We start from the raw sequence: 25,389 nt of genomic DNA on the forward strand, positions 1-25,389 counted from the left end.
AGAGCTTTTTATAACTCTCGGTATTGAAAGACATATGGGCCTGTTACAGACTGCCAAAATAAAGCTGCTTCAGGTCTCTTTGGAGGTATGCTTTTTAAATAATGCATGCATCCTAAGAATCCGGAAGCTGCACCAAAGCTGCCCTCCAGTGCTTAGGAAGGGAAGTTGTGGCTTTGGCGGACCTCCGGACTCTTTAAACACATGCATCCATTTAAATAGACATACTCCAAAGAGACCCGAAGCAGCTTTATTTTGGCAGTATGTAATAGGCCTTAATTTCAGATGCTGGGGCTGAGTTATATTCTTTGTGTCAAAGCGCTTTAAAAAAGATTTCTTGTGATCTGCTGAATTGGCCTTTCCAAAAGTTTTGGCCTACATCTTGCATAATCTCTAACCATTAGCCAAACTGGCTTTGGCTTATAGAATATATGTTTTTTCGTGATGATACAGTTTACTATTTATTTGCAGCTTATTGAGAAATGGATGTATTTTCCAAATGCTAAAAATCAAGACTGTTTAAGCAATGTTTTCCCCCAAGGGAGGCTTTTTCTTAACTGATTGCTGCATGTACAGCAGTCCTAGGAAACAAGTTTTTTTAAAATATATTTTTAATTTTTCTGCTGCTTGATACTGGAATATTGGGGAGAGAAATAAATGTTTAAAATCAATTCAAATTATTATTTGCTGGCCCCTTCCTCTTACACAGATCACCATCTCTCTACCTGCAATTTAGAGTTCACTTTTGTACTACTTTGTTGTGTGTTTCCTAGCCATATCAAGGGTCTCTTAGTCAATAGTTTCTTTTTGCTTTTTTGTGGAGCCCTATGTTAGAGACTACATAACTGTCAGGCTGTATGTAGTAAGGGACTAGTGGATGGTGGATCCAGCCTACATCGCCTTTCATCCACGTTACTCTCATGTTACACTCACAGTGATTTCCTCTTGTTCCAGTTTTTAGCTAATGGCATTTAATGGCTGTGCCTATGTTCTTCTGTGCGTATTGTCATCTTCAACTTCATTTACTTCCTCTTGGTTGATCTCCCCACTATTTCCTTCTGCATGCAAGCTTCCCTTTGACAGGTGTTACTGCAAGTTCCATGAAAAAGAAACCTTGTTTAATATACCATCTCCTTGAGCACTTGGACCAACAGGCTATTCCTGCTTTTTGTGACAGAGAATGAAAAGACAGCCAGAGAATGGTGGTTCAGCATGTTTGCAGACATAATGTTCATATTGTCAATGTTAACTCAAATACGAATGGTTTCTACTGGAGTTGCTTTCCAGTGGAAAGAGGGATATTAACAAGGCAGAGCTTGGGAACCTGTGTATAGTAAAGGTTTCTTTGAGTTTTAATGGCTAAGAGTGGACCATGTGAGAAAACAGAACTGATAAATTTAAAATATTTTTCAAGACAAAAGGGGAAGAAATAAATCAAAGCAAGCCATCAGTTTCAGAGAAAAAGGAATTATGGGGATCTTATTTCCTAATTGATCATGGTTCCTTGAACAGATGTGCAAACCTTTGGAATCACCTCAATATGTTTGATAGTGCTGTGAACATACATCATGGAGGAAAGCTTTCTTAGTGGGCAGTGATAGGGAAGCTGATGAACTTTCTAGTTAAGAAGCTGTTAGAGATCTTACAGCCAATGTCAATTTAGCTGTAACAACACAGTTTGAACAATAGAATAGAGATCATTGAGGAAAATAATAAAAACTGAGAGAATGAATCCAAAGTAATGAAAAGAGTAATGAAAAGAGTCAAGATGGGAAAACTTTCCATCTGCCTGCTTGTTTGTCTGCGGGGTACATACCATTGATTCCATATTCTGTAAGTCATGGCCTAGGCTCCCAATTTATTAACTGAATGAGTAAGCCTTTTGTTGCAATAAATGCTCCCAAGGATTCCGAGTGGGCTAAAAATCAGTCAGTAGCTCCAAGACTGCAGTTGAGTACCAGTCATGGAAACACACTGGGTGACCTTAGGCAAGTCGCACACTCTCACCTCTGAAAGAAGGCAGTGTCAAACTTCCTCTGAAGAAAACCTGCCAGGAACATCCCATGCATGATAGGTTAGCCGTCAGGTTGCTATAAGTTGGAAACAACTTGAAGGCATATAACAACCCAAATCTGGAGGCTTGCAGCTATCCTAGGTAATGAGATGGATCACATTTTATAATGTAGTTGTGCTACAAATTAGTGCTGACTAGGCAGCTGCAGTGGATAATTCCCTGGCACTTCCTTCCTGGCTATTTGACTGAATGACTGACAGTGTTACAAAAGCTGTGCTTCTAACAGATGCTTGGGTGGTATTTTAACCTGCTGATCTTATGGGTGTTTGATTAGAGTCAAGATATCATTTGCAGATACTTAGAGTTCTCAAAAGTTTTCATGTTGAAGCAGAGGGACTTTTTAGTTAAGGTGGAGACACCAAAGACACCTTACACAAAATACTTGTAGCTTAGCACATGAACATCAACATTAAACAAACAGCTTCATTTATATACTGCTTCATACTGAACTAACAGTGTCTAAGCAGTTTACAACTATAAGCTAATTGCTCCCAACATGCTGGGTACTCATTTTAGCGACCTTGGAAGGATACAAGCCTGAGCCTCCTTGGTTAAAATTGAACTTGCAACCTTATGGTTTTGAGTAAGTGGCTGCAGTACAGGCATTTAACCACTGCGCCACCAGGGCTCCTAAATTGCATTACAGTGGGCCCTGCATATTTGTTTGTTTCCCCTTCACGGATCTGATGATTCATCAATTTGATTAATATGTTCTCTAGGAATATCTAGGGTCCTCCAGTGCAAATCTTGGTCAATTTCTGCTTGGAGTTGACCATAGAATTTCACTGGAGGACCTAGAGATTCCTAGAGAAACATTCTCTCAGATTACAGAAAATTGCATTTTCTATTTATATTTGTGGCTCTTCCACTTTTGTGGGAGTGTTGTCCTCCTACCCCTGTGAAAGTGGAGGCCTGACTGTATTCCTAGCTGTTAGGAAATGCTTGTTCATGGACCCATTCTGAGAAAATTGGTATATAACACATGGTGCTAGGAAGATACCAGACAAACACTAAAACAGAATATATGTGTACTGTATAAAGTCATTGTGATTGAGCTTTGCAGTAGCACAAATCCACCCATGCAGTCCTGCACATCACTACCTGTGCCCTGCCTCCTCCTCCTCAGATTAACAGGGGTGAATATCCTCAAGGCTGTTCTATGGCCAGGATCCTGTAGTGGCCTCATGTTAGTGCAACTGTGTGTTCTTCTAGTAGTTGTTGACAGACTTCCATAATGAAGTCTTTGTGACCTCCAAATACAGTAGAAACCTCTGTATCAGTGGGTTAGTGATCTGTGGGTTTGACCACCTGTGGATCACCATGCCCCAAATTATTCAGTGGTTACATGTGCATGCAGATGTGTTGGCATGTCTGTGCACACTTTGTTGCCATTGAATATTGTGGCGCATGACCATGTTTTTTGGTCACTTGTGTGTGGGGTGAAACCAAACCCCAGAAGGTGGGAAGGGTCACCTATACATACAGTTCCCTGTCAGTGCAATAGTTTGTGGCATTCCCATTCTGATGCATGAACACAACTCTGCATGCACATACCGACATCCAAACCCAGTTGACCATCTTAGCCTTTCCCACAATCCCTTTGAGTTATCTGCTCCAGTGACTCTCAGGAGGTTAGTGATCTATGCGGTTTCTCCAAAAATAATGAAGACTGTTAATACAGGGAGGGAGACATGTAGGCACGGTTTGAAACAAAATCGTGTAAGGTGATAGAAAGGTTAAAATGTTTCTACAAATAACTCCTGTGACTCTGGAATAGTTCTCTCTTCCTTTCATTTAAAACTTCATAACTCATTTTCTGACCTCAAAAAAGGGATGAGATCATAAAGACCCGTAGTCTGGTCACATCAAAGCAGGTTTCAGCAGTCTTAGCACTTTTGTTGTTAGATCTTTTGTTCACTTATCACTTCTTCTTACTGCACAAAGAGGAGGAAAGATAATGAGAACCTTATTCTTTCCCTACCTTTCTTCCCCCATGACACCAGTTCACTCATCCCATCACTGCTGTTGCACTAAGTAACTGTATTGTTAATTGCATTTGTAAAGCATGTGAAACTATGGGGACTTGATTTAGACGTTAGAATGTGAAACTGCCTTTTCAAGCTCTGTAAATTTCTGCTACATCAGCGTTTATCTGTATTGTATGCATTTTTAAATTATTTGTGTCTCTGTGTGTAAGCTACGATGAGAACATAGACATAAGACAGGATATAAATATTTTAAATAACTTAACAATATAGTCCTAGCTGGAGGTGAGTCAGAGAGATACTGATGGGGAGATCTGTCTATCCCAGGAGTAGAAAGCTACCACCAGTGTTATTCTTGCCAGTGATAGCTAGTGTAACACTTTCAAATAAAGTGTTTTGAGGGAATATGCAGCCAGGTTTGAATCTGCTGAATTCAAACCCTTTCCAGCCCTCAAATGTGTCCTTAACTCTGTCAAGGCCTGTAGAAGGCCCTCTTGGCTAGCCTGATCTAGTTCTCAAATATTAAAATTACTATTCAAGAGAATTTTTTTAAAAACCTGCCAGCCCCCCCAAAATCAGGCAAAGCCACTCACTGTCCATCATGCCTCTTATTGTGGCTAGTCCAAGCTCGCTAAACCTGGGAGAAACAGAGGATCCAGTACTCCCCCTGCCACCAGTTTAGGATTGTGTTATGACTTACTTTAAGTTTATCCTCCCAGAAAAAGATCTTTAATTTATTCCCTGAAAAACCTTTTTGTGAAAAATGTTTTTTCCTACAGAATATAATTCATTGATGTGGGCGCGCTTTATGCGGCTTTCAGCATATGCTGAAAGCCGCGCAGGGAGAACGGGTGGTGCATCCCATAGGGAATAATGGGGAGGGTGCACGCTATTGTGCCACTGTGTGCATGAGCCCCATTCATTTGAATGGGTCTCAAGCATAGGCGGAATTTGCCTTACATAGGAGAGTCCGGAACGGATCCCCCGCATAAAGTAAGGGTGCAGTATATATTAGAAAAAAATTAAAGTTAATTCATTTCAGCAGTTTTAAAAATTAATTTTGTTGGTTTACTTACACAGATACTCTTTTTTATTCCTACAGTAGCATTATCGATTCTACAGAATACAGCCAGCCTCCAGGATTCAGTGGCAGTTCCCAGGTGAGGAAATAACTGTGGTATATGCAAAGATGGAAAATGTGGTTTAAATTATCCAGGAACCTGATCTGGCTACTCCGAATATTTTCACTGGTGTACCATAGATAGATTATGGTTTTAATCCTGTACAGGTAGGTGAAACTGGATGCATATGAGGGCCAGACATGAAAGGACAGATTCTGTTCTCAGATATTTTTAAGATGAATAACAAGCTCAGAGAGCCCAGTTTCTGAATAAATCCTGATGTATGAGGGTGGGGAGAATGAATTGCCTTTTCCTTCTGCGTTATGAAAACTGATGAAAACTTCCCATTTTTCAAGATAGTGATGGTCCTTTTGAACAAATAGCGGCTAGGTGGGAAGTGTTTTTATTGAGAAGAATTTAGCTGCTCTTTTGCTGTCATGATTCAAGTGGACCTGTGTTGCTGTTAATCTATTAAAATCCTTTAGAAGATAATCTTGCATTTAGTTTAGCTCAAGTATAATACTTTGTTCTGGATAGTGACATAGAAGTCATGGAAAGCCCTCTCTGAGAAAATGTGGCAGAGACCAGGAGTAGTGAGGGAGAAGGAGGGCGGAGCATGCATTTCATATGAAGGAGAAAGCCTTTCCAGGATGGTAGGGGCAGAGAAAGGAGGGCTCCATTTCTCCACCCTCCCACCCTGTAAAGGCGTGGAGGATCAAGGCCCCCCCACCCTTACCAGGAGGGAGAGCTGCCTGGATCACCAGTCAGCTCTCCCTCCTGGAAAGGGGCATGGGGGGGGGGGAGTTCGATCCTCCACCCTTTTTTGGGATGGTGAACCAGACAAGTCTCTGTCCTGTAAAGGGTCTTGGGGTGGGGATCGATTCTCCAATCCTTTCCAGGATCCCTCCTAGAAAGGGTTGTTGGGGGTGGAGGGGGTGTTTTTAGCTCAGGGTGACCAAACTTGGTTCTCCTCCTTTTCAGGTCCTCCATTTCAACCTCCTGTCCAAGAGAGATTCCAATAGGCCCTGCATTTTGAGCAGAGCTGAGAAGGATGAATTTAATACTTATATGAGTGGCTTGTTTTTATTTTGTTTTGTAGTTGTTTTGAGCTTATATTTGGTCAGGTCCTCAATTTTTTTCTTGCGTGTTTCCTCCCCTGGAAGTCCCACCCCCAGAGGTCCTGCCCTGGACATCATACCTCCAGAAGTCCCCCCCCCCCCCCGGCACTGGGAACGCCACTGAGTTTGGGCACTTAGTCTCTAAAAGGTTCACCATCACTGAGATAGTGAATACTTTTCATGCATATAGTACTTAAGTAAACATGCAAACAAAGGAGTGGGCAAATCAAGTTAAGATGTGAAAGAAAGCAACCATGGTGTTGTTAACAATTTTGATTTCAGCAAAGACAGACATATCATGCCATTAAGTAATAACATGGAAGGCTGGTCCTAATATTATTGTTATTTTTGGTTAGGATATAAAGTATCTTCAGTACATTTATACAAATGAGAGCTTCATTGAAAATCCAGAAAAAATTTCCTAAGCTTAATGTAGTGACATCTGCTTATCTTTTCTAATGTTGGTTAAGCTTTGAAACTATTTGCTTGTGTTAATACTGTATCCTAAAGGAATCAAAGGGTTAGTCTGATTCCCTGTTTTGTGTTGAAAGAATCATTAATATTACATTGTGTGTGAAAAGGGGCCTTAATACATGAACAACGTGTAATCTTTTTGAGGAAGTTCTGAACGGCTGTACCACAGTATAAGTCACATTGAAGTGAACCTTATATCTAAATATATGTATTTAGCTTTAAATTTCTATTAAATTGGTTAGGCATCTTGATATCAATGTGGAATGCAGATTGGTTGTTCCACTAGATTGGGATATGCTACTGCGGCCCTCCATATATTTTTGAATTGCAACTGATTGCAATAATAACAACACAACATCATTACTATTAGTATTAGTATTACTCTGGTGACTGCAGTTTCCCACCCCTGGACTAGACTACATGTTAGAAATGTCTTGCAATATTATTATTTTAAAGGGATATGTAGGGATGTGCGTGTGTATTAACATTTTCAGTTTACAATTTATAATACTAATTAGAGGTTTTCATCAATAGCATTGTAATGAAGTACAGCTTGAATTTCTGAAGCATTTGATTGCAAAATCAATTTTGGAATAAGAAAGCAGAAAAAGTTCTAGCTTGTCAAGAAAATTTATAGATAGCTTATACATAAACACCACATAACAGTATACATAACTCAGAACTGTCTAACATTTGAAAAGAGAATGCAATTGAGTCCCAAAGCTGTCACTGCTGGTTTAAATCTGGGTCCATATTGATTCAAGTACTATACTTTATGTTTTGGAAAACCTGAATGCCCAGCACTATTTTTCCCTTCTTAGAAGAGTTGCATTTTTATATAACTTTAAGTTGGAGGGGTAGAAGAATTGCACTTTTATATAACACTGAATTTGTTGAAACCATTTGGCAATGGCAATAAAATTATGAAGTGCGTGCAATTATGTTTGGCTGCCAAATTAGTTCTACATTGTTCATCATAGACATGGTTGAGATGAATAGTTTTGTAATCCTACAAATGTATTTTAATGCAGACATTTCCCATTTACCTGGTGAATATCTATCTATTCTTAGTTTCTCCTAAATAGGAAGATGTCAAAGATATAGGGCTGCTTTAAGATTCTAATTCTGAATCTGCATAAAAATTTCATATTAACAAATAATACTGAAACTTGAATATATCCTTGGAATTAACTGCTGTTCTTAAAGATATTTTGAGATGGAGGTGTACCTCAAAAGTTTGTTGTAGGTAATTAATTATTTTTTTTACACAGTCTTCCTTGGCTTAGTGAACTGGATGTCTTTTTTTTGCTGAAGTGAGGGAGAATTGAGAGAAGTTGCTGTTTTGCCACTTCATTTGAATACCTAGAAACTTTGTTGACACTTACCTTCTGAGTCTTATGACTGAGGAAGAACTGTATAATTGTTATATATACTACCACCATAAAGATGAATATTACAGACAAATTACTCTTGGTCTATGGATCACATGGGAGAATCAGAAAAGGAATGAAGACGTATCAATGTTGGTTTCGGGTTTTGTGTGTGTGTGTGTGTGTGTGTGTGTGTGTGTGTATCTGAAACACATTGCCGCTGTTTGTACATTGGTCAGTAATATCTACCTGAAGAATTGGACACATTTGTGCATTGTTTCTAAATACAATTTCTTCCCCATCCCTGCTTCATTCAGACTAAGAAACAACCGTGGTATAACAGTACATTAGCATCAAGGCGGAAGAGGCTTACAGCTCATTTTGAAGATCTGGAGCAATGCTACTTTTCTACCAGGATGACACGAGTATCAGGTAGAATATTAGCTACTAAATGAGGTGCTGTGTCTGCTATGCTTCCATTTTCTAGTGTTATTCATCCAGATTCCATCATGGCAGTTTGCATCTAGGATGACAAGCAGTTTCCCACACATCTGTAACACCATTTTATTTTCTTGTCTTTAGATTTGAGTTGAACCCTCAGTTGCCTGTTGTTTTCTGGATTTTAGTTTCGTCTGATGTGTAACATGATCTTCTCCCTGATTTTTCTTTCAGTCTGTATTTGATTATCATTTTCTTTCCTGTCACAAGACACTTCCCTACTTCCTCCCTCTTCTTTTGCTCCAGGTGTTCAGTCTTTCTCAAAACTGTGTTCTTTCTCCCTCCACAGAATTGTGGACCATCTCCGCTCCTCCTGCCTTCTTTAGGATAAATATGTAGTTTTTTGGCTTGATTGCTGTAGTTTTCCTTTATTACTGTCATTATACTTTATTACATGTTCCATCCAGAGGGACTTGTGGAATCATACCATCTCTTGTCATGCCTTCCCTATGTCTACAGTCCCACTTCTGAAATTATCCTCCTCTCCTATAAACTATTATTCCTCTTATACATTCATTATATATTCCCTTCCCTTGCTTTTAAAATTCTCAGATGTTTCCATAACCTGTTCATTAGCTCCTCTTGTAGCACCCCTGACATGGCCCTTGCTCCTTTGATTATGCCAGAACTAATTCATGTGAAGTTTTAAAGAACTATTCAAAATACCTAAACTAGGTATCAACCAGCTTTATAGCAGCTACTGATCACTTCAGATCAGAGTCAATTCTAGAACTGTGTGATATGGTGGTCTTCTACCAATACCTTTTTATTTATATTTTATCGGTGGCTTTGGGATTAAATGTACAGTACTGTAGTAGTAATGGCTACAGTATTAAAACTTAAATGTATCAGTGTAGAAGAAATGTAATAGTCTCCTCTCAGACATTATTTTGGTAAGCAGAGTTGACTCCTTAGACAGTTACAAGATAAAAATATGTGTGACTTCAAACTATCTGAATTGATGATCATTTTACATTCAGTGTAAAGAAGTACTGTATCTTTTCCTTTCCTCCTGGTCTGTGCCTTTCTAAAAAGGGCAGGGTAATGGAATCCCCCCTTCCCCAGTGTGCCACTGTTTGGTCTTGTTAACTGTTCATATGTATAGCTTAAGGCTTGTTTTGTACATGATATTTTGATAACCTGCCTCTGAATGAAGTTAATATACAGTAAAATATTGCAGAAAGTCTTCAGAGACCTTGATGAACAGCATAAATTCCCTTTCCCATGTTAGTACTGCAGATTCAAATGTTTGTCTTTGTATTTAATTGAAGTTTAAACTGAGTGATAGGAAACCACTGGTCATGGGAACAGAACTGGAAAGTTATATTTTGCAATATTCACCTTTTGGTGATGTTCTTAAAAATGCTCATTTCCCCACTATCTGATTTAGATGACAGCAGAACCTCAAGCCAGCTGGATGAATTTCAGGAGTGCCTTTCCAAATTCACCCGTTATAATTCTGTCCGACCCCTGGCAACGCTGTCTTATGCTAGTGACCTCTACAATGGATCCAGTATAGTGTCCAGGTAATAAAAAGTGATCATTGAAGAAGTACTAAATATTTTGAGAAAATTTGGAGGGCTAGGTACATACAAAGTTCTTCTTTTACTTGTGATGCCCATTTGGTTTCAGAATTTTACTTAGATGAATATTACACACAACAATATAATCTTGGTTGGTTTCTAAAGTTTAGTTACTTTGCTGCCACTGTGTATTACAGTGTTCTACTTTTAGCTTATGATTTCTCTGAACTATCCAGATCTAAATTCTGAAATGTTCAGTTAAGGACTTAGTTCATCAGTTTGAATCAGTTTCTATACTGCTTATATTATCAAACCTGACTGTCATTATTAGCAAACTTTTACTCAAGAGAAATGCAGCTAAACTTGGTTACTGGTAAATTTTAGTGATACTTGGAAAAAGCAGTTTAATAACTAAAAATTATGAGCCTTTACACACCGGCCTGAAAGGCTGGCAGGGGGGCGGAGTTGGGACGTAGTGTCTCCACGACACATGTCTTGACTCTGCCCCAGTGCACCGTGATGCCGTGCACCACTTGGCACGTGGTGTCACGGCGCTCCTCTGAAGCTGCTTCCACATGACACAGCACCAAAGGAGTGCCGTATAGCTGGGGCTATCTCACCCTTTCCAGGGCATAAAAAGTGCTCCAGCCCTGATCACAGCCCCTAAGTTGCTTAAAGCTAGGCATTGGCACTGCAACTAGAACTTGATGTGACTAAACCAGAGTTAGAAATAAATGTTAGAAGGCTGTCTTGTCTAGATGATTAGCCACTCTAGTTGGAATTAACAGTTGGATCTAAAATTTTCCAAATTCCAACAAACTGCAAATCCCAGAATTCTATAGGATGGAGCCATGACAGTTAAAGCAGTGTCAAGCTGCACAATTTCTGCAGTGCAAAGTCAACCTTAGAAAAATGTCCTTAATAACTTAGTATATTTTTGTAGGTTTAAAATACTGGAAGCGAACATATTGAAGCTATTAGCTAAGTTGATTTGTTACCTAAATTCACAATGAAACCAGACTTGTCATGTAAGGATCTTCATTATTGATCTGAGAAAGATGAAACTGTATCAGCCTCAGGCAACCTGAATGATAAATTATAAATGATAACAAGCAGATTTTTTTTCTTAGTGTCGAGAAAAACCATAATGTGAAAGGCGTTGTAGAACTAATTCATGTGAAGTTTTAACCATATAAACTAACTATTTGTGAAGATGTAGCTATTAATGAAAATAAATATTCATCTCTTGAAAGAATGTAATAATATCACTGGTAAGATCACATAGACCAACATCATATAGATCAAAAACTTAAATGAAGATTAATTTTTTTTCTGTTACTGGGTACAGTGATTGAACAGAATGTTAGAGATAGAATACTCTATAATTTACATAAAGACAAGAATGACTTTTTGTGGACCTTTGGGGGGATGTTTAAAAGTGCTTGTGTGCAGTAGATGTGTGTCTGAAAGAGTCTGTATATCTATTATAAATATTGAAAAGTATATTTGAAAATATTAAGTGACCATAATAGAGTTTTAAAAACTAATTTAGATGCAGTATTTATTTTGAATGTAGTTCGTATATATAAATTGTCCAAGGGTGGCACTGATGACAATTGGATATTGACAAAGGCTAACTGCCCAGACCATACATTGTCTCCATTATTTGTGATACCTTTGGAACCACTGGAAATGTTAGTATGTGTGCTAGTACTAAGGGGATTTACTCAGGAGTAAATGAACAGTTACTCTGTTTAAAAATCTTCACACTATGAAGTGATAGAACATGAGCAATTATATATAAAACTAATAAGATATAACTCAAAATATTAGATACAGAAATATACTGATTATGGCCTGTTACAGACTGCCAAAATAAAGCTGCTTCGGGTCTCTTTGGAGGTATGCTATTTAAATGATGCATGGGTTATAAGAGTCCAGAGGTCGCACCAAAGCCACACTCCATTCCTAAGCACTGGAGTGCAGCTTTTGGTGCAGCTTCCGGACTCTTAGGATGCATGCATCATTTAAATAGCATACCTCCAAAGAGACCCGAAGCAGCTTTATTTTGGCAGTCTGTAACAATTTTAGAAGATAAGCCATTAAGATAAGCTAGTCTTTTGGAAGATAAGTCAGTCTTGCTCATATTTATTAAGGAGTAAATGGAAATTGCTCCTCTAAATGTTCATTGGATAGTCTATACCTATATAATCTGTATAAAAATAGCATTTGAACTATTGTTTTAAAATGGTTTACCAAAATGAGAGCAAAATAATAAATCAGACTTCTCTCTTTGAAAGAATTAGAACTGTGAGTGTGGTATTGAAGCCCAAATACAACTCTTTAATGTTTGGAAATTATTCTAAATGATTCAGTTCAGAAAATAGTTAAGACTATTATGGAAATCATATCTTAGAATTATTAATGTTGGAGTAGAAAACCTTGTTTTTCCCTCAAGATTTATGATACACTATCTTTCTAATTGTTCAAACTGGATATTGGGACAGGAATATTCTGTATGTTTAATTGAACAAGAGATGAGAGCTCATTCTCGTAAACCTTCTGTCCAAACCCATCTAAGGACTTGGAGAAGATCTGGCACATACTCAATGTCAGAAGGGAACTCAGAATTTACATAAGCCTCAGCAAGTGAATCAGAGTTTTGGATCAGATGTTCATTTCATTCCAGCTATCATCAATGGGAAGGAAAGTATCCAACTCCACAGTGTCAAGCTGGATTAGAACTTGCATCACCCTTTGCCATTCTCAGCCATTCGCGGGATTGGTGATAGCTAGCTCACTCCTCTCATAGTGCCGCTACCTCTGCTGCCCTGGCCACAAACTCATCTATCATAGATATCTGTAGGGCAGCAACATGTGTGAATATCCATCAGCATTTGTGCATCACTATCATTTGAAAGCACTTGAGTCTGCGGAGGCATCCTTTGGCAGGTGGGTGCTACAGGCAGTACTCCCACAATAAACTCAATTGTCGCCTCAGTTCTCCCACTTGCAGGGGTCGAGCAGTGGTATGTCTGCACCCCTAAGGATTGTCTAGATCCATTTCAATGTGATTTCAGGCTTGGTATGGGACAGAGACGGTTTTGGTCATCTTAGTGGGGAACTGGACGGGGGACTGTGTCGCTCTTGGTTCTGCTGGACCTCTCCACATCTTTCTGTACTGTGGACATGGTATGCTTGTGGGCCGCCTTGCTAGATAGTGGATGGGACTTGAAGGTGCTGTTTTATAGTGGCTCTATTCCTTCCTGGAGAGTTGAACCCAGAAGGTGGTGCTGGTGGACTCTTGTTCAATCTACTGGTTGTTGACCTGTGGGGTTCCCCAGGGTTCTTTTTTTGACCCCTTCCTTATTAGGCACATACATGAAACTGCAGAGAGATGTTGTCAACAATTTTGGGTTGCGGTACCATCAATATGCCGATGACACCCAACTCTGTTCTGCTATACCTTTCCATTCTAATCCAAGGAGGGTGTTCTGGTCCTAAACCAGTGTCTGTTATCAGTAATAGACTGAAGGCGAGCAAACAAATTAAAACATAATTCAGACAAGGTAGAGGTGCTCCTGTCAATCAGATGGCAGATCAGGAAATAAGGATTCAGCCTTTGTTAAGTAGGATTACACTCTTCTTGAAGACACAGTTTGGAAGTACTCCTGGACTCAGCTTTGAACCTGAAGGTATTGATTTCTGCAACAGCCAGGCATTGTTTTTTGTGGGTTTTTTGGGCTATGTGGCCATGTTCTAGAAAAGTTGCTTCCTGACGTTTCGCCAGCATCTGTGGCAGGCATTCTTTTGCTCATCTGAAGTTTGTACACCAACTATGCTGATTCCTTTAGATGCCAGATCTGGCTATGGTGGTACATGCCTTGATCATACCCCATTTGTACTACTATAATATGCTGTACTTGGGGCTGCCTTTGAAGAGTGTTCAGAAACTTCAGCTGGTCCAAAGATCTGCAGCCAGACTGTTAACTGGAGCAGATTACAACTTTGAAAAAGTTCCATTGGGTGCCAGTTAGTTTTGGGGGCACAATTCTAAGATCCTCAGGAGAGGCTCTTCTCTCACTCCCACCACTATCACAAGTGTGGCTAGTGGGGACACAAAAGAGGGCCTTTTCAGTGGCTGCTCCTAGACTCTGGAACTTTTTGTATGTTTTTAATTGTATTGTTCTTTTAAATTGTGAACCACTTTGAGTCCCAGTTCTTGAGGAAAAACAGGAGGAGGAGGACAGAATTAATAGTAATTAATAACAGTAATCAAGGTACTGCAGCCCTGAATTTGCAGGATCTGAGCAGGTCTGTTAATGACAGAATGTCTTGAATGTTTGTCATTCATAAGGTTTCCATATGTGGAAATTGACTTAATGGCAGTTAACAATAGTGCATGGAAATTAACATATATTGGTAAGAGATACATTTTTTAAAATCATTTATCATTTCAGTTATGTTTAAAATCTATTTTAAATGGTTTTAATCATATACTCTTTAAACAGAATTATGATTTAATTATTTTTAACTTTTGAAAAATAAGCTACTTTAAATGTTACAAGCAGTTTTAGATACCATGCTAAGAAAAAGGCAGAACAGAAATAAAATAATAATTGTACTCTTTATATGGTCACAGTTAATAGAGGTTCCAAGTGTTAAGAAAATCACTATTTAGTGTGTGTGTGTGTGTGTGGGGGGGGAATCAGTGGCATGGGCAGTATATTAAAGTATTGGCAGACAAGCCACTTACGGATTGGAGTTCTACAGATCACCCAGCCTTCCTTAGTCAGTGGTAGCACGTGCACAGAGCAGCACTCATGCAGGCACATCGTGACCTATTGACTAATATGGATTTGAGCTTCTGTGGCTTTTCCCATCTGCGAGAGGTGTGTCAGTGGGTGGAACAGAATCCCTGTGGATGAGAAGGGTGCACTCTATGTCTGAATAAAAGACAATGAATTCTGAAGAAGTACATGGTATGGTGAGGTTTTGCAAGGCTTCATCTCCCCCTTTCCCAGGCAAATATGAAGCCACTGGGTGAAGTCATTGGGATTTGGAGTAAAATGCCTTCAGTATGCTGATGAAGACGTGCTTTATCTCTCTTATTTGATGCAGGTGAAACTGCAAAGGCTGGAAAAGTGTCTGGAGATAGTAATAAGCTGGATGATGGGCCAATAAACTTAAGGTGAATCCTGACAAGATGTAGGCATGGTGGTTCTTATGTTCAAGAAGTAGGTGTTTATTCTGTTCTAAAGGCGGCTGTACTCTTTCTGAAAGAAAAGGAGCACCTTAGAGTACTGCCTCTGTCATTTGATGCTCAAATGACTTCAAAATGTCCTTAATCCGCTTCTGCTGTTTTTCCTATAAAATGCACCCTGGATGGTGTCCCATGCTCTCATAACGTTCTGATTCGTTTATAATAGCATGTTGTATGTAGGGTTTCCATTGAAAATGGAAACTTCAAATAATGTAGACAGAGCTGCCAGAACTTTAACCTTTTCTTCAGCTAGGTGGACCCATGTTAAGCCCTTCCTGAACGAGTTACATTGGCAGTGCATTTATTGCCAGGCATTGCTAAGTTTTGCTATTTACACTTCAAAGTCTTAAACAACTTCAATTCAAAAGATCTGAAGGATCACCTCTCCTTGTCCTACCTGTCTGTGTCTTAAGGTCTTCAGTTGTGCTTGGTCTTGGTTCCTTTGCCAGGGGAACTTGCTTTCTTAAAACTAGGGAGAAGGCCTTCTTGCATTGAAGCTCAATTGATACTGAGACTGCTTAATGTTTGGTGCTACGTTAAAACCTCTGTGACTTATGGTTTATGCTTTATGTTTTTATGCATTTCACGATTTTTCTATAGATGCCCTACCTTTCTGTTTTTTGCTTCTGGTTTCTTTTTATAGGGATTTGTGTTTTTATTTGTTTATTTAATATTGTGGTTTAATTTGCATTGCTTTCCTGATATCCCAAGATGATTGATGGATTAAAATAGTTACTTCATTCTTTACTGTTGTCATAATTTCCTGTGCAATAGTCTCGACCTGTTCCATATTCCTAAGTGGGAATGTTGTCATTTCTAGGAGCCATGTCATTTTTGAGATAGAAAATATGATCAATTATGTCACTGGTTCCCAAGGTAGAGCCCTTTTTTCTGAAACTCAATGGATCTATCACGAGTGCTAGATTTCCCATACCTCAAAAGGGATGTCACAACTGGGGACATGAGCTCGGGAACACAAGGAGCCAGATACCAACTCCCAGAATAATATGGTGCTTATTATTAAAAGATGCATTTAGCAACATAGGAGTTGAAGTTTTGTTGTCTTTCTGTGACTGTTATGAGGAACTTGTACTTTTTTTTTATGATGTAAGTACCATATATACTTGACTATAAGTCAAGAAATGTATGCCCAAAAATTGATCCTAAAATCCTGGGTCTACATATATGGGTCAGTACACTAAAACTGGTTAGAAAGGTCCTGAAACTAGCACCTCTGTGATGCCCCTACTCTTCGTGCCTCAAGGCAGGAGTATGTGTGTGAAAGAGTTTCCCAATCTTTTAACTTTTAGCTCCACTTCCTTTCCCTTCCTAGTCTAATTTGAAAGCCTTCTCTTCCCACCAAAGAAACACCCTTTTTAGCTCCACTTCCTTTTCTTTCCCAGTCTAATTTGAAAGCCTTCACTTCCCACCAGAGAAACTTCCCATTTAACTGCATTTCCTTCCTTTGTCAATCCAATGTTAAAACTTCTCCTCTAGCACCAGGAATTTACCCCTGACTTATCCACGGGTCATACCAAAATCCATGATTTTGATCCTGAAACTTTCCCTCAACTATACATGAGGTTGACTTGTACATGAGTATATACAGTATGCCAACAAGGCTTTGCTTGCATTTGTCTCTGTACTTAAGAAGGGATAATCTGAGAAGTTTTTCCTTATACCCACACTCTTTGTCGAACCAGGATTTTTACAAAGTAGCAAAAACAGCTAGGGTTTTTGTAAGCTGAAGCCGTCCATAGTTGAGATCCACAGCTCCAAAGTATGCATTCAAATTAACAGAATCAGCTTGAAATTCTTGTGTAATTGTACAGCCTTCTTACACCATTTTTTGTATGGTCTTCATGTGGTGAACAGAAGTTACATTGTGAATTTCATGGGGATTACTATTAGTTGTTCCGTGATTAATTAGAAAATAGCTCTATTATGTATGCTTGAGAGAGTTTTAATTTTTAGGGATCACATTTGCATACTTTGATTTTAGGAAGTTAATAAATGAAAGTTATTGAGCTATCAGTGGGACCTCTTTTATTTAGTTCATGATTTTTAGCTCCTGATATTTTGGAGATGGCATCTCCTATTAAAGTACTTAATGCTTCAAAGGAGTCTCCAGCTGCAAATAATTAGATGACTATTTTAATTTAAACTTAATTTGTAGCCTCTTTAAAAACATATATCAAGATACTTCAGAAGTTGATTAAAATTTTGTGGAGGTCATCTTTTTCATCCTGAAGAAATAAACTTCTGCTAATATTTTGTGTGAACTATGGTTTCCTTATTTGCACACACACATACCATCTACTGAAGTCTCAGTGCTTTGTATGCTGTATGCTGAAGAGAGTGTTTTAAGGTACAGGTTTTGTACAGGAAGAGTTAAATTTCTGCAAATTTAGGAAAACTTGCATGATTTCTCTTTATTTTGTATAGCACTGAGCAGCCTGTCTTCATTTTCCATAATTTATTGTGGTTTTGTTAATCTCAAAAGAACCAAAATCCCAAAGGAGCAAAAGTGTCACATTTAACAAATATAAGAGGTGAAACAGTCAAAATAAGCAGGTTTCAGGCTGGCTTTGAGGCGGGGCATTTAGATGATACATGCTTTGAAGCTAGGCAGAAACTACTCCCAAGCCATACTATGGGGAGAAAAACTGGCTTAAAAAAGAGCTGGATTTTTCCGCTTCTTCCTGGAAAGTGTGCACCTTCACTTGTATCTCTATATGCTGCTCTAAAAGGGTGCTCTATCTAAAGCCTAACTCTATGCATATAAACGCTCTGTTGCAGGAGTGCATTTAGAAGGGATGGAGCTGCTGTACCCCAGCGGTGGGGGTGGCAATGGCCAAAAGAGTAATCGTGACATTTCCCATGGAGATAAGTAAAACATAGACAAAACAGTCAAAGAGGGGGCATGGGATGAGGGGGGGGGGGGGGCTGATTGTAGCTTGCCGGCATCTGCATGGGCACGCCTCTGCACTGATGCCTTGTCCCAGTGGAGCGCTTCACATGTGACTGTGTGCAGGTTTACAGGAATGGCCATCGAATGGGATGGCAGTTGCCAGTGGTCTGTTCCTGCAACAGTGTGTAGGAATGATGGGGGAAACAGTAAAAAAAGAAGTAACCACCAGCACAGCTTGAAGCCGTGCAGTGCGGTCATCACACGCGTACTCCAGCCACCTTGAAAGCCAACGGTGTGGTTGGTGGGGACTTGGATCACTCTTGGAAAAGAAAGTTTTGCTCCTAACTCTCCTTTTTTGCCATATCTATCTTGTTTCATTTGATAAACTCATTCAAATGAGTTACTTTTTTGTGATACAGAATGTGACATTAGTCAGCAAAGGGTCATTGGCTGATTTTTTTTCGGCTCAGCTATTGTCCTCTCTTTCCATTCTATCTCATGGCTTGGATAAATTGAATTAGGATACACTAGGTTACTGTTGATACCATTGATGGCTAAAAAGACAAATAAATGGATTCTTAAGCTAATCAAGCCTGATCTCTCTCTAGAAGCCAAGATAACTAAGCTGAGACTGTGGTGCTTTGGGGCACATCATGAGAAGACATGTCTCATTAGAAAAGACAGTAATGCTTTGTAAGGTAGAAGTAGATGTTCTTTTGTTGCCTGTTTTATTGAACCATTTCCTGTATTGCTATATATTTTATATGTATTATCCTATTATTTCTTAGATTATACACCATAGGCAGGTTTACTCTTTTATATTTATTGTTTTTATGTACAGCGCTGTGCAAATCTACAGTGCTATATAAATAATAATAATAATAATAATAATAATAATAATAATAATAATAGAATGCAGCAGGAAATGAGGACGATAGATAAATCAAGGCGGCCATGGCCCTGAATCTGCAAGATCTGGGCAGGGCTATTGATGATAGGATGATTTAGAGGTCTTTCATTCTTAGGATTGCCACAAATTGAAGTTGTTGTGATGGCAGTTAACACTAATAAGATTACTGTGATGAAAGAAATAGGTCTTGTATTTCTCAGGTAATGGATACCAGCTACCATCAAGAAAGACAATACTGTTTTTTTGCATATTATTAAGCTCATGCTTCTTCTCTAAAGGTTCCTTCAGGTATTGAACTCCCTTGCTGTTTTCAGACCCTTTGTGTGTGTGTATATATATATGAAACCCTTTTTTACTCAATCCAGTCCAGTCCAGTGTAGAATATTCATTGCTATTAGGCATAGGTCATTACAAATAAAAAGTAAACAATACAGTGAAAGTCCACTGATGTAGACACAGATATAGAAGGTGTAAAAATGATAAACCATTGAACTATTTGAAAATACATAATTTAACATTGCACCTTAACACTTGATATTTTACCCTTTTATCTAATAAATAAACATCAATAAGATTATTACTTCATTGGTTTTCCTTCTATGTTGTTGGTCTTCTGACCTGCAGTTAAAAATGACATTGATTAGTGTTTATTATGTTTCTAAAATAATTTATAACAGTCCATTAGCTTTTTATTGCACATCTTTTAAATGCTGATTTAGTGTTGGCAAATTAACTTCTTATTAGGAAGGATGAGAGTAACTGCTTAAACCTTGTGTGTCTAATAGTAACAATTTCACAGGTAAGAAAAATGCTTTTTATTTCTCATAATGTGGAATTTTACCAAAGAAAAAATTCTCTTTTAGCAACAGAAGACAGATGGTATAAACAGAATTTCAGACGATGAATAGCTGACATGATTTTAGTCATGGCATAACATAATCCACAGGGTAACAAAACAGTAGCTGACACAGCAATTCAATCAACATTGTGGTACAAATAAATCCATTGTGGTAGAATAGATTCCTGGTTGAAAAACTCTTTTTTGAGGCCAGATAAGTTGACAGGAACGTGTACAAAGTAACTGAGTGAACCACAAACTGCAGTTCCACTGGGAACCTTCTACAGATTAATCCTGAATCATACTTTTAACGTAATTTTTCCATGAAATGGCATTGAACCATAATAATTATTATTTCTATGAGGTATTAAGCTGTACTTTAGAAATGATATTATTCATCTTCTAGATCAGTGGTTCCCAAACTGTGCACTTTGAGGGATTTTGGACTTCAGCTCCCAGAATCCCAGACTATTGGCTAACATGACTGAAGTTTCTGGGAGCTGAAGTCCAAATTCTCTTAAAGGGCACAGTTTAGGGACCACTGTTCTAGATCATGGCCCAGAGAACAAGTATTTCAACAGATTAACACCTCCAAAGTTGTGAGCATGTAGGCTGTATGGGCACTTGCTATTTCTTTTCAAAGCCATGATAAAACAGTTTGATCCAGCCATAGGATGATTTTCTGTTTCTCCTGAGCTATATGATGGATAGTGATGTGGTGTAGCATTTGCCAGAATGATGTTCTCCAACATTTTTAGATTTAGATCCTTTGTCATCTCGTAACCAAGCCTGGAGGTGTTGTATTCATGCTCCCCACCCCCCAGAGTGAGTGCAGAGATGGGATTGGAAGACAAGATGTGCCATAGGTATTCAGTAGTTGGATCCCCAAAGAACAGTGGTATTTATACCATTTCATCCTGGTGTGGCTCAATAACTGCATAAGAGATTAGTCATTGCAGCATTTTACATCCTGGATTAATAATAGCAGTGGTGGAATTAAGATCGTAGGATCCACAGAGCTTTCAAAACCAGCTCTGGTTTTAGTCCTAAGAAACATTTGTCCTTTGCTTAGTCCAAAGATGTTTCTGAAAGAGTTTCCAGTCAGCCTGTATTTATGAATAATCTTGTAGACTTTAATGCCCCTTTACTTGCAAGACATAAATAGTTTACAAGCCTTTTAAGAGAAACAGGATACAGGGACATACAGGTGCCTGTTTCAGTAACATTTCATTCTTTAAGGACTCAATTCAGTCATTGTGAAGATTAGAGATGCTAGAGTCATGCCAAATCATACAGATTAAAGGATTTACTAAATCTACTTTGGGCAGAAGTGTAGGTTGGGGGCTAGATGAAACAGACAAGGCATGTTTAGTCTGGATTTCACATGGTTGTTTCAAAGTTTCCTCCTGCCTCTCCACTTGAGATTTGTTATTGATGATGTGTGCCTTTAAGTCATGTCTGATTAATGGTGACTCTAAGCAGAACCTATCACAATTTTTTGCTGGAGAATTTTTTCAGAGGGGTTTTGCCATTGCCTTCCTCTGAGGCTGAAAGAGTGTAAATTGCCCAAGTGTGTTTCCATGGCTGAGTGGGGATTTGAACATTGGTCTCCCAGTATCCTAATCTAGCACTCAAACCACTACACCACACTGGTTCTCCCACTTAAGGTAGCAGAGCAAATGCACTAACAGACTAATGTCATGGAGGAAGTTTGGATGCTACTATCTATTTGCTTCTTTCTAATTAGATTTTATTATGTGGGGGGGGGGGCCGTTAACTCCCTGAGACATGGCCTCAGCTCACGTGTAACCAATTGGGTGTTCTGTTGCAAAAAACCACAGCACTTGTCGTTAAATGCTCCAAACTTTATTTTAACTCAAACTTTTACAACTTCTCCTCAAAGTCCAGCCTGGCACCCTGGTCTTCGGTTGCGCCACCGAAGGCACTCATATACCATTTCCCGCCAGTTCATATACTTCACTGCTGCTCTTCAGATTCTTTCTCTGTATGACTTCCCACCATGCACTTTTCCAGTCACTCCACTTCAGCCTTTTCTTCCAATTCTGGCCCGGGCCGCTGTTCCCACTGGTCACTTCGGGGGTCCCACTCTCCCTCTAGAGTTTCCCTCAACTGTCTCCACCAATTCTCTTCCTCCGGATATCTGAAGTCTCCCTCTCTCATAGGCTCCAACAGGGTTACTTCTATGTGAGGCCCTACCCTCAACAGATTGTTTTCCTTGTAGGGTAACTGGACAAGCCTACCCATCCTGAGCTCTTGATGACTCGGCTTCTCTCTACTGTGACCGCCTCTGCGCGTCCCTGTCTTCCATGTTCACTGCCCCTCCTTTTCGTCCACCTGTCTCTCGTCCTTTTTACCCCGCCCCTGGGGCAGAAACCCTCTTCCTCTGGACTCCTCTAGGTCTTCTCATCCCCCACTTCCCTGCTCTGCCCTACCAACCGTCACTTCCTCCTCCCCTGCCTGGCTACACATTATTAATGTTGCGTTGTTCTGCTTTTGTACTCTGGGCAGTGAGCTCTCATGTTGCCTAACTTTAAATTAAAAGGTACAAAATCCACTGTATTTTTGGGAGCTTTGTTAGGACTAATACAAATGTCATACCTTATTCCTGCTTAAATTTCTTGTGATTCTTAAGCAGAAATATGGAAGATGTGCTTAGTGGATTTCAGCTTGGTATGGAAAGCCGGGTGATCCCTTTCATTCCCATCCTAGTTATTTTGAACCTGTCCATCTTAAGTTGCTGTCCTATCCTACATAAATTTCTCTCCATATCAATGCTAAGAATGTTAACATACACAATAGTAAGATTTCCCTTTGTAATGTATTCAGAGAGTCTATTCATTAGCGATTTCTTCATTAAAAATCTTGTACAGATTCTTGTCATTGAGCATTTGAAACAGGAAAAATTGTCATCTCAGTGAAAAAGTTCTTCAGTGTCAGTAGAGTACTGTAATAGAATACCTTTATTTTGACACACAAGGGCTTTGCATTTCACCCAGCAGTTTTTACCAGATGTGGAAAAAAGAGGACTTTGAGGGAAATTAGATAAACATTGTTGCATGCATGTTTTGCTAATTATATCTGACATCCTATTTAATATATCAATAATGCTTTGTGTTTATCTGCTGCACTTCATTGGCTATCGATACCCTGGAAGATGGAGGGCAATATGGAATGTAATATTATAACATGAGGTACATTACATTACAACATAAGGTTGGAAGGTAGGTGCGGGATGAATTTTAATTGGCAGGAATTAATGCATTCACTATAATGCTATGTAGGACACATGCTTAAGCATAGTTCTTCTGCTTCAAAGGAACTTGCAGGTCTCCATGTAATGTTTTTCAGTAGAGGTGAAATCTGTAACAAAAGTTAAAGAGTAAAATCTACTAAAGTGTTTCATTCTTATTTTAAATTAAAATTAGCTCTCCCAGTTTAAAAGTGGCAGGGGATGAAGAGGTACTCTTGGGTCTTCATGGTAACTGAAATCAATTGACAATTGCTTTGTAGCATATTCATTCAAACATCACAGGTCAAATCCTCTCCTTTAATTTCACAGTGTGAGTTGTCAGATATGACATTGTGCATTTAGTAATGTGGAAGGTGGAGAGGAATCAAAAATGCTTCAAAACAAAGCTGCCCAGCTTGTTGGAGAATATATGTGTGGAGCTTTGAATGGTTAGTGTCTTATAAAGCTCATTGGCTCAGTTAATATTATCAAGAAGTGAGCATGGAGTTGAAATAGTTTAACTTGCCCAACATTGGATACGAAATAGTCTTCAGGATTACTGTAGGCCTGCAGTAGCGTCATTTTAGAGTATGCTGAAAAGTTGAGTAAATCCTTGCATTGTGTATCTTGATTCAAGAATAATATTGTGTGAGAAAGCCAGTGTGGCATAGTGGTTTGAGCATTACAACTCTGGAGACTAGGGTTTGAATCCCCACTTGGACATGAAAACCTACTGTGTGACCTTGGACAAGTCACACACACTCAGCCTCAGAGAATGGCAAAGGCAAAGCCACTCTGAACAATTCTTACGAAGAAAAGCTTGTGATGGATTTTCCTTAAAGTTGCCATAAGTAGGAAAAGACTTGAAGACTCAGATGAGCAGACAGCATCTTTTGCTTTACTTATTGTCTCATTTTGTTTCTGCACTGGTTAAAATTCCTAAACTTATTTGAGGGCAGGGACTTCCTAAGAAGGGATATAAGTGAAAGGACTGTTTTGCAAAAACTGTTTTTTGAAGAATGGTATTCCCAAAGAATTTTGTTTTCTTGACAAAAAAAATTGTGTGATCACAACAACAAAGCCAAGAACATACTCCCTTTATACATTTAATCTCTTACATGTTTTTTTTCTTCCTTCCTCTTTGTTTCTTAGTATTGAATTTGACCGGGATTGTGACTATTTTGCCATTGCTGGAGTGACAAAGAAGATTAAAGTCTATGAATATGGCACAGTGATTCAGGATGCAGTTGACATTCATTATCCTGAGAATGAAATGACTTGTAATTCCAAAATCAGGTATGTGTTTCTTGTCTTTGATATAGAGATGTCGGTATTTGGATATGACACTCCTGCCTCAATCTTGAAAGTCTCTTATTGGTCATCTCAGTTAATTTGCACAATTAGACGGTTGAATTATTATTACAAATAAATCGGTGAACTCATGCCTCAGGTTCAGCACCAGTTCTTATATTACCAACAGTGGACACTCATTCATGTATTGATAACATTGCTATAGATTTCTTAAAAGCTACAAGAAAATTAGAAATGCTTTTCCAAAGTATTTTTTGCAGTTAATGTTATATTCATCCAAGAGAGGTTACCCACCTTGGTGTGAAACTTGGTTGTGCCTTAACTCTCACAAAAACCAAAAACAAAAAACTGAATTAATACCCCTGATTTGAGACCTGCAATGCAAAACACCTTGTTTGTTACTTCACGAGGAAAATGGGAGTATTATTTTATTATGTTTCTTTGGCGCTGTACTGACTGCCCAAATGCACTGTGCTCCCGGCAATACTAAGGTTAGGGAGCACGCAACAACTGCACGCTCCCTAACCCTAGTACATGTGGATGGATCATTACACTGTGCCGTCCACATGGGGCGCATAATGATGATGTCACGCATGTGCCGCGTCCAAACAGAGCGGTACATGCGTGACTTTCCACACCGCCCCAGGCTGCTTATGGCAGCCTGGCGAAGGCATGGAAAGGAGCTCCAAAACAGAGCTCCTTTTGGCTCGCACATCGTTGGTGTGTCAACCAAATGGCCGCACCAA

General features: G+C 39.0%; 1 protein-coding gene across 2 annotated transcripts in view; it reads left to right on the top strand.

Annotated features, from left to right (window-relative positions):
• COP1 (COP1 E3 ubiquitin ligase) overlaps positions 1–25,389 on the top strand; it is a 163,244-nt gene that overhangs the window by 30,950 nt on the left and 106,905 nt on the right. For both annotated transcript variants that reach the window (XM_042462790.1, XM_042462792.1), the window contains exons 9-12: positions 5,159–5,216; positions 8,457–8,571; positions 10,028–10,163; positions 24,485–24,628. In XM_042462790.1, coding sequence (XP_042318724.1) covers positions 5,159–5,216; positions 8,457–8,571; positions 10,028–10,163; positions 24,485–24,628 — 453 coding nt within the window. The remainder of the gene's footprint in view (positions 1–5,158; positions 5,217–8,456; positions 8,572–10,027; positions 10,164–24,484; positions 24,629–25,389) is intronic.

This window comes from Sceloporus undulatus, chromosome 4 (assembly GCF_019175285.1).
Source record: "Sceloporus undulatus isolate JIND9_A2432 ecotype Alabama chromosome 4, SceUnd_v1.1, whole genome shotgun sequence".
Lineage (NCBI taxonomy): Eukaryota > Metazoa > Chordata > Lepidosauria > Squamata > Phrynosomatidae > Sceloporus > Sceloporus undulatus.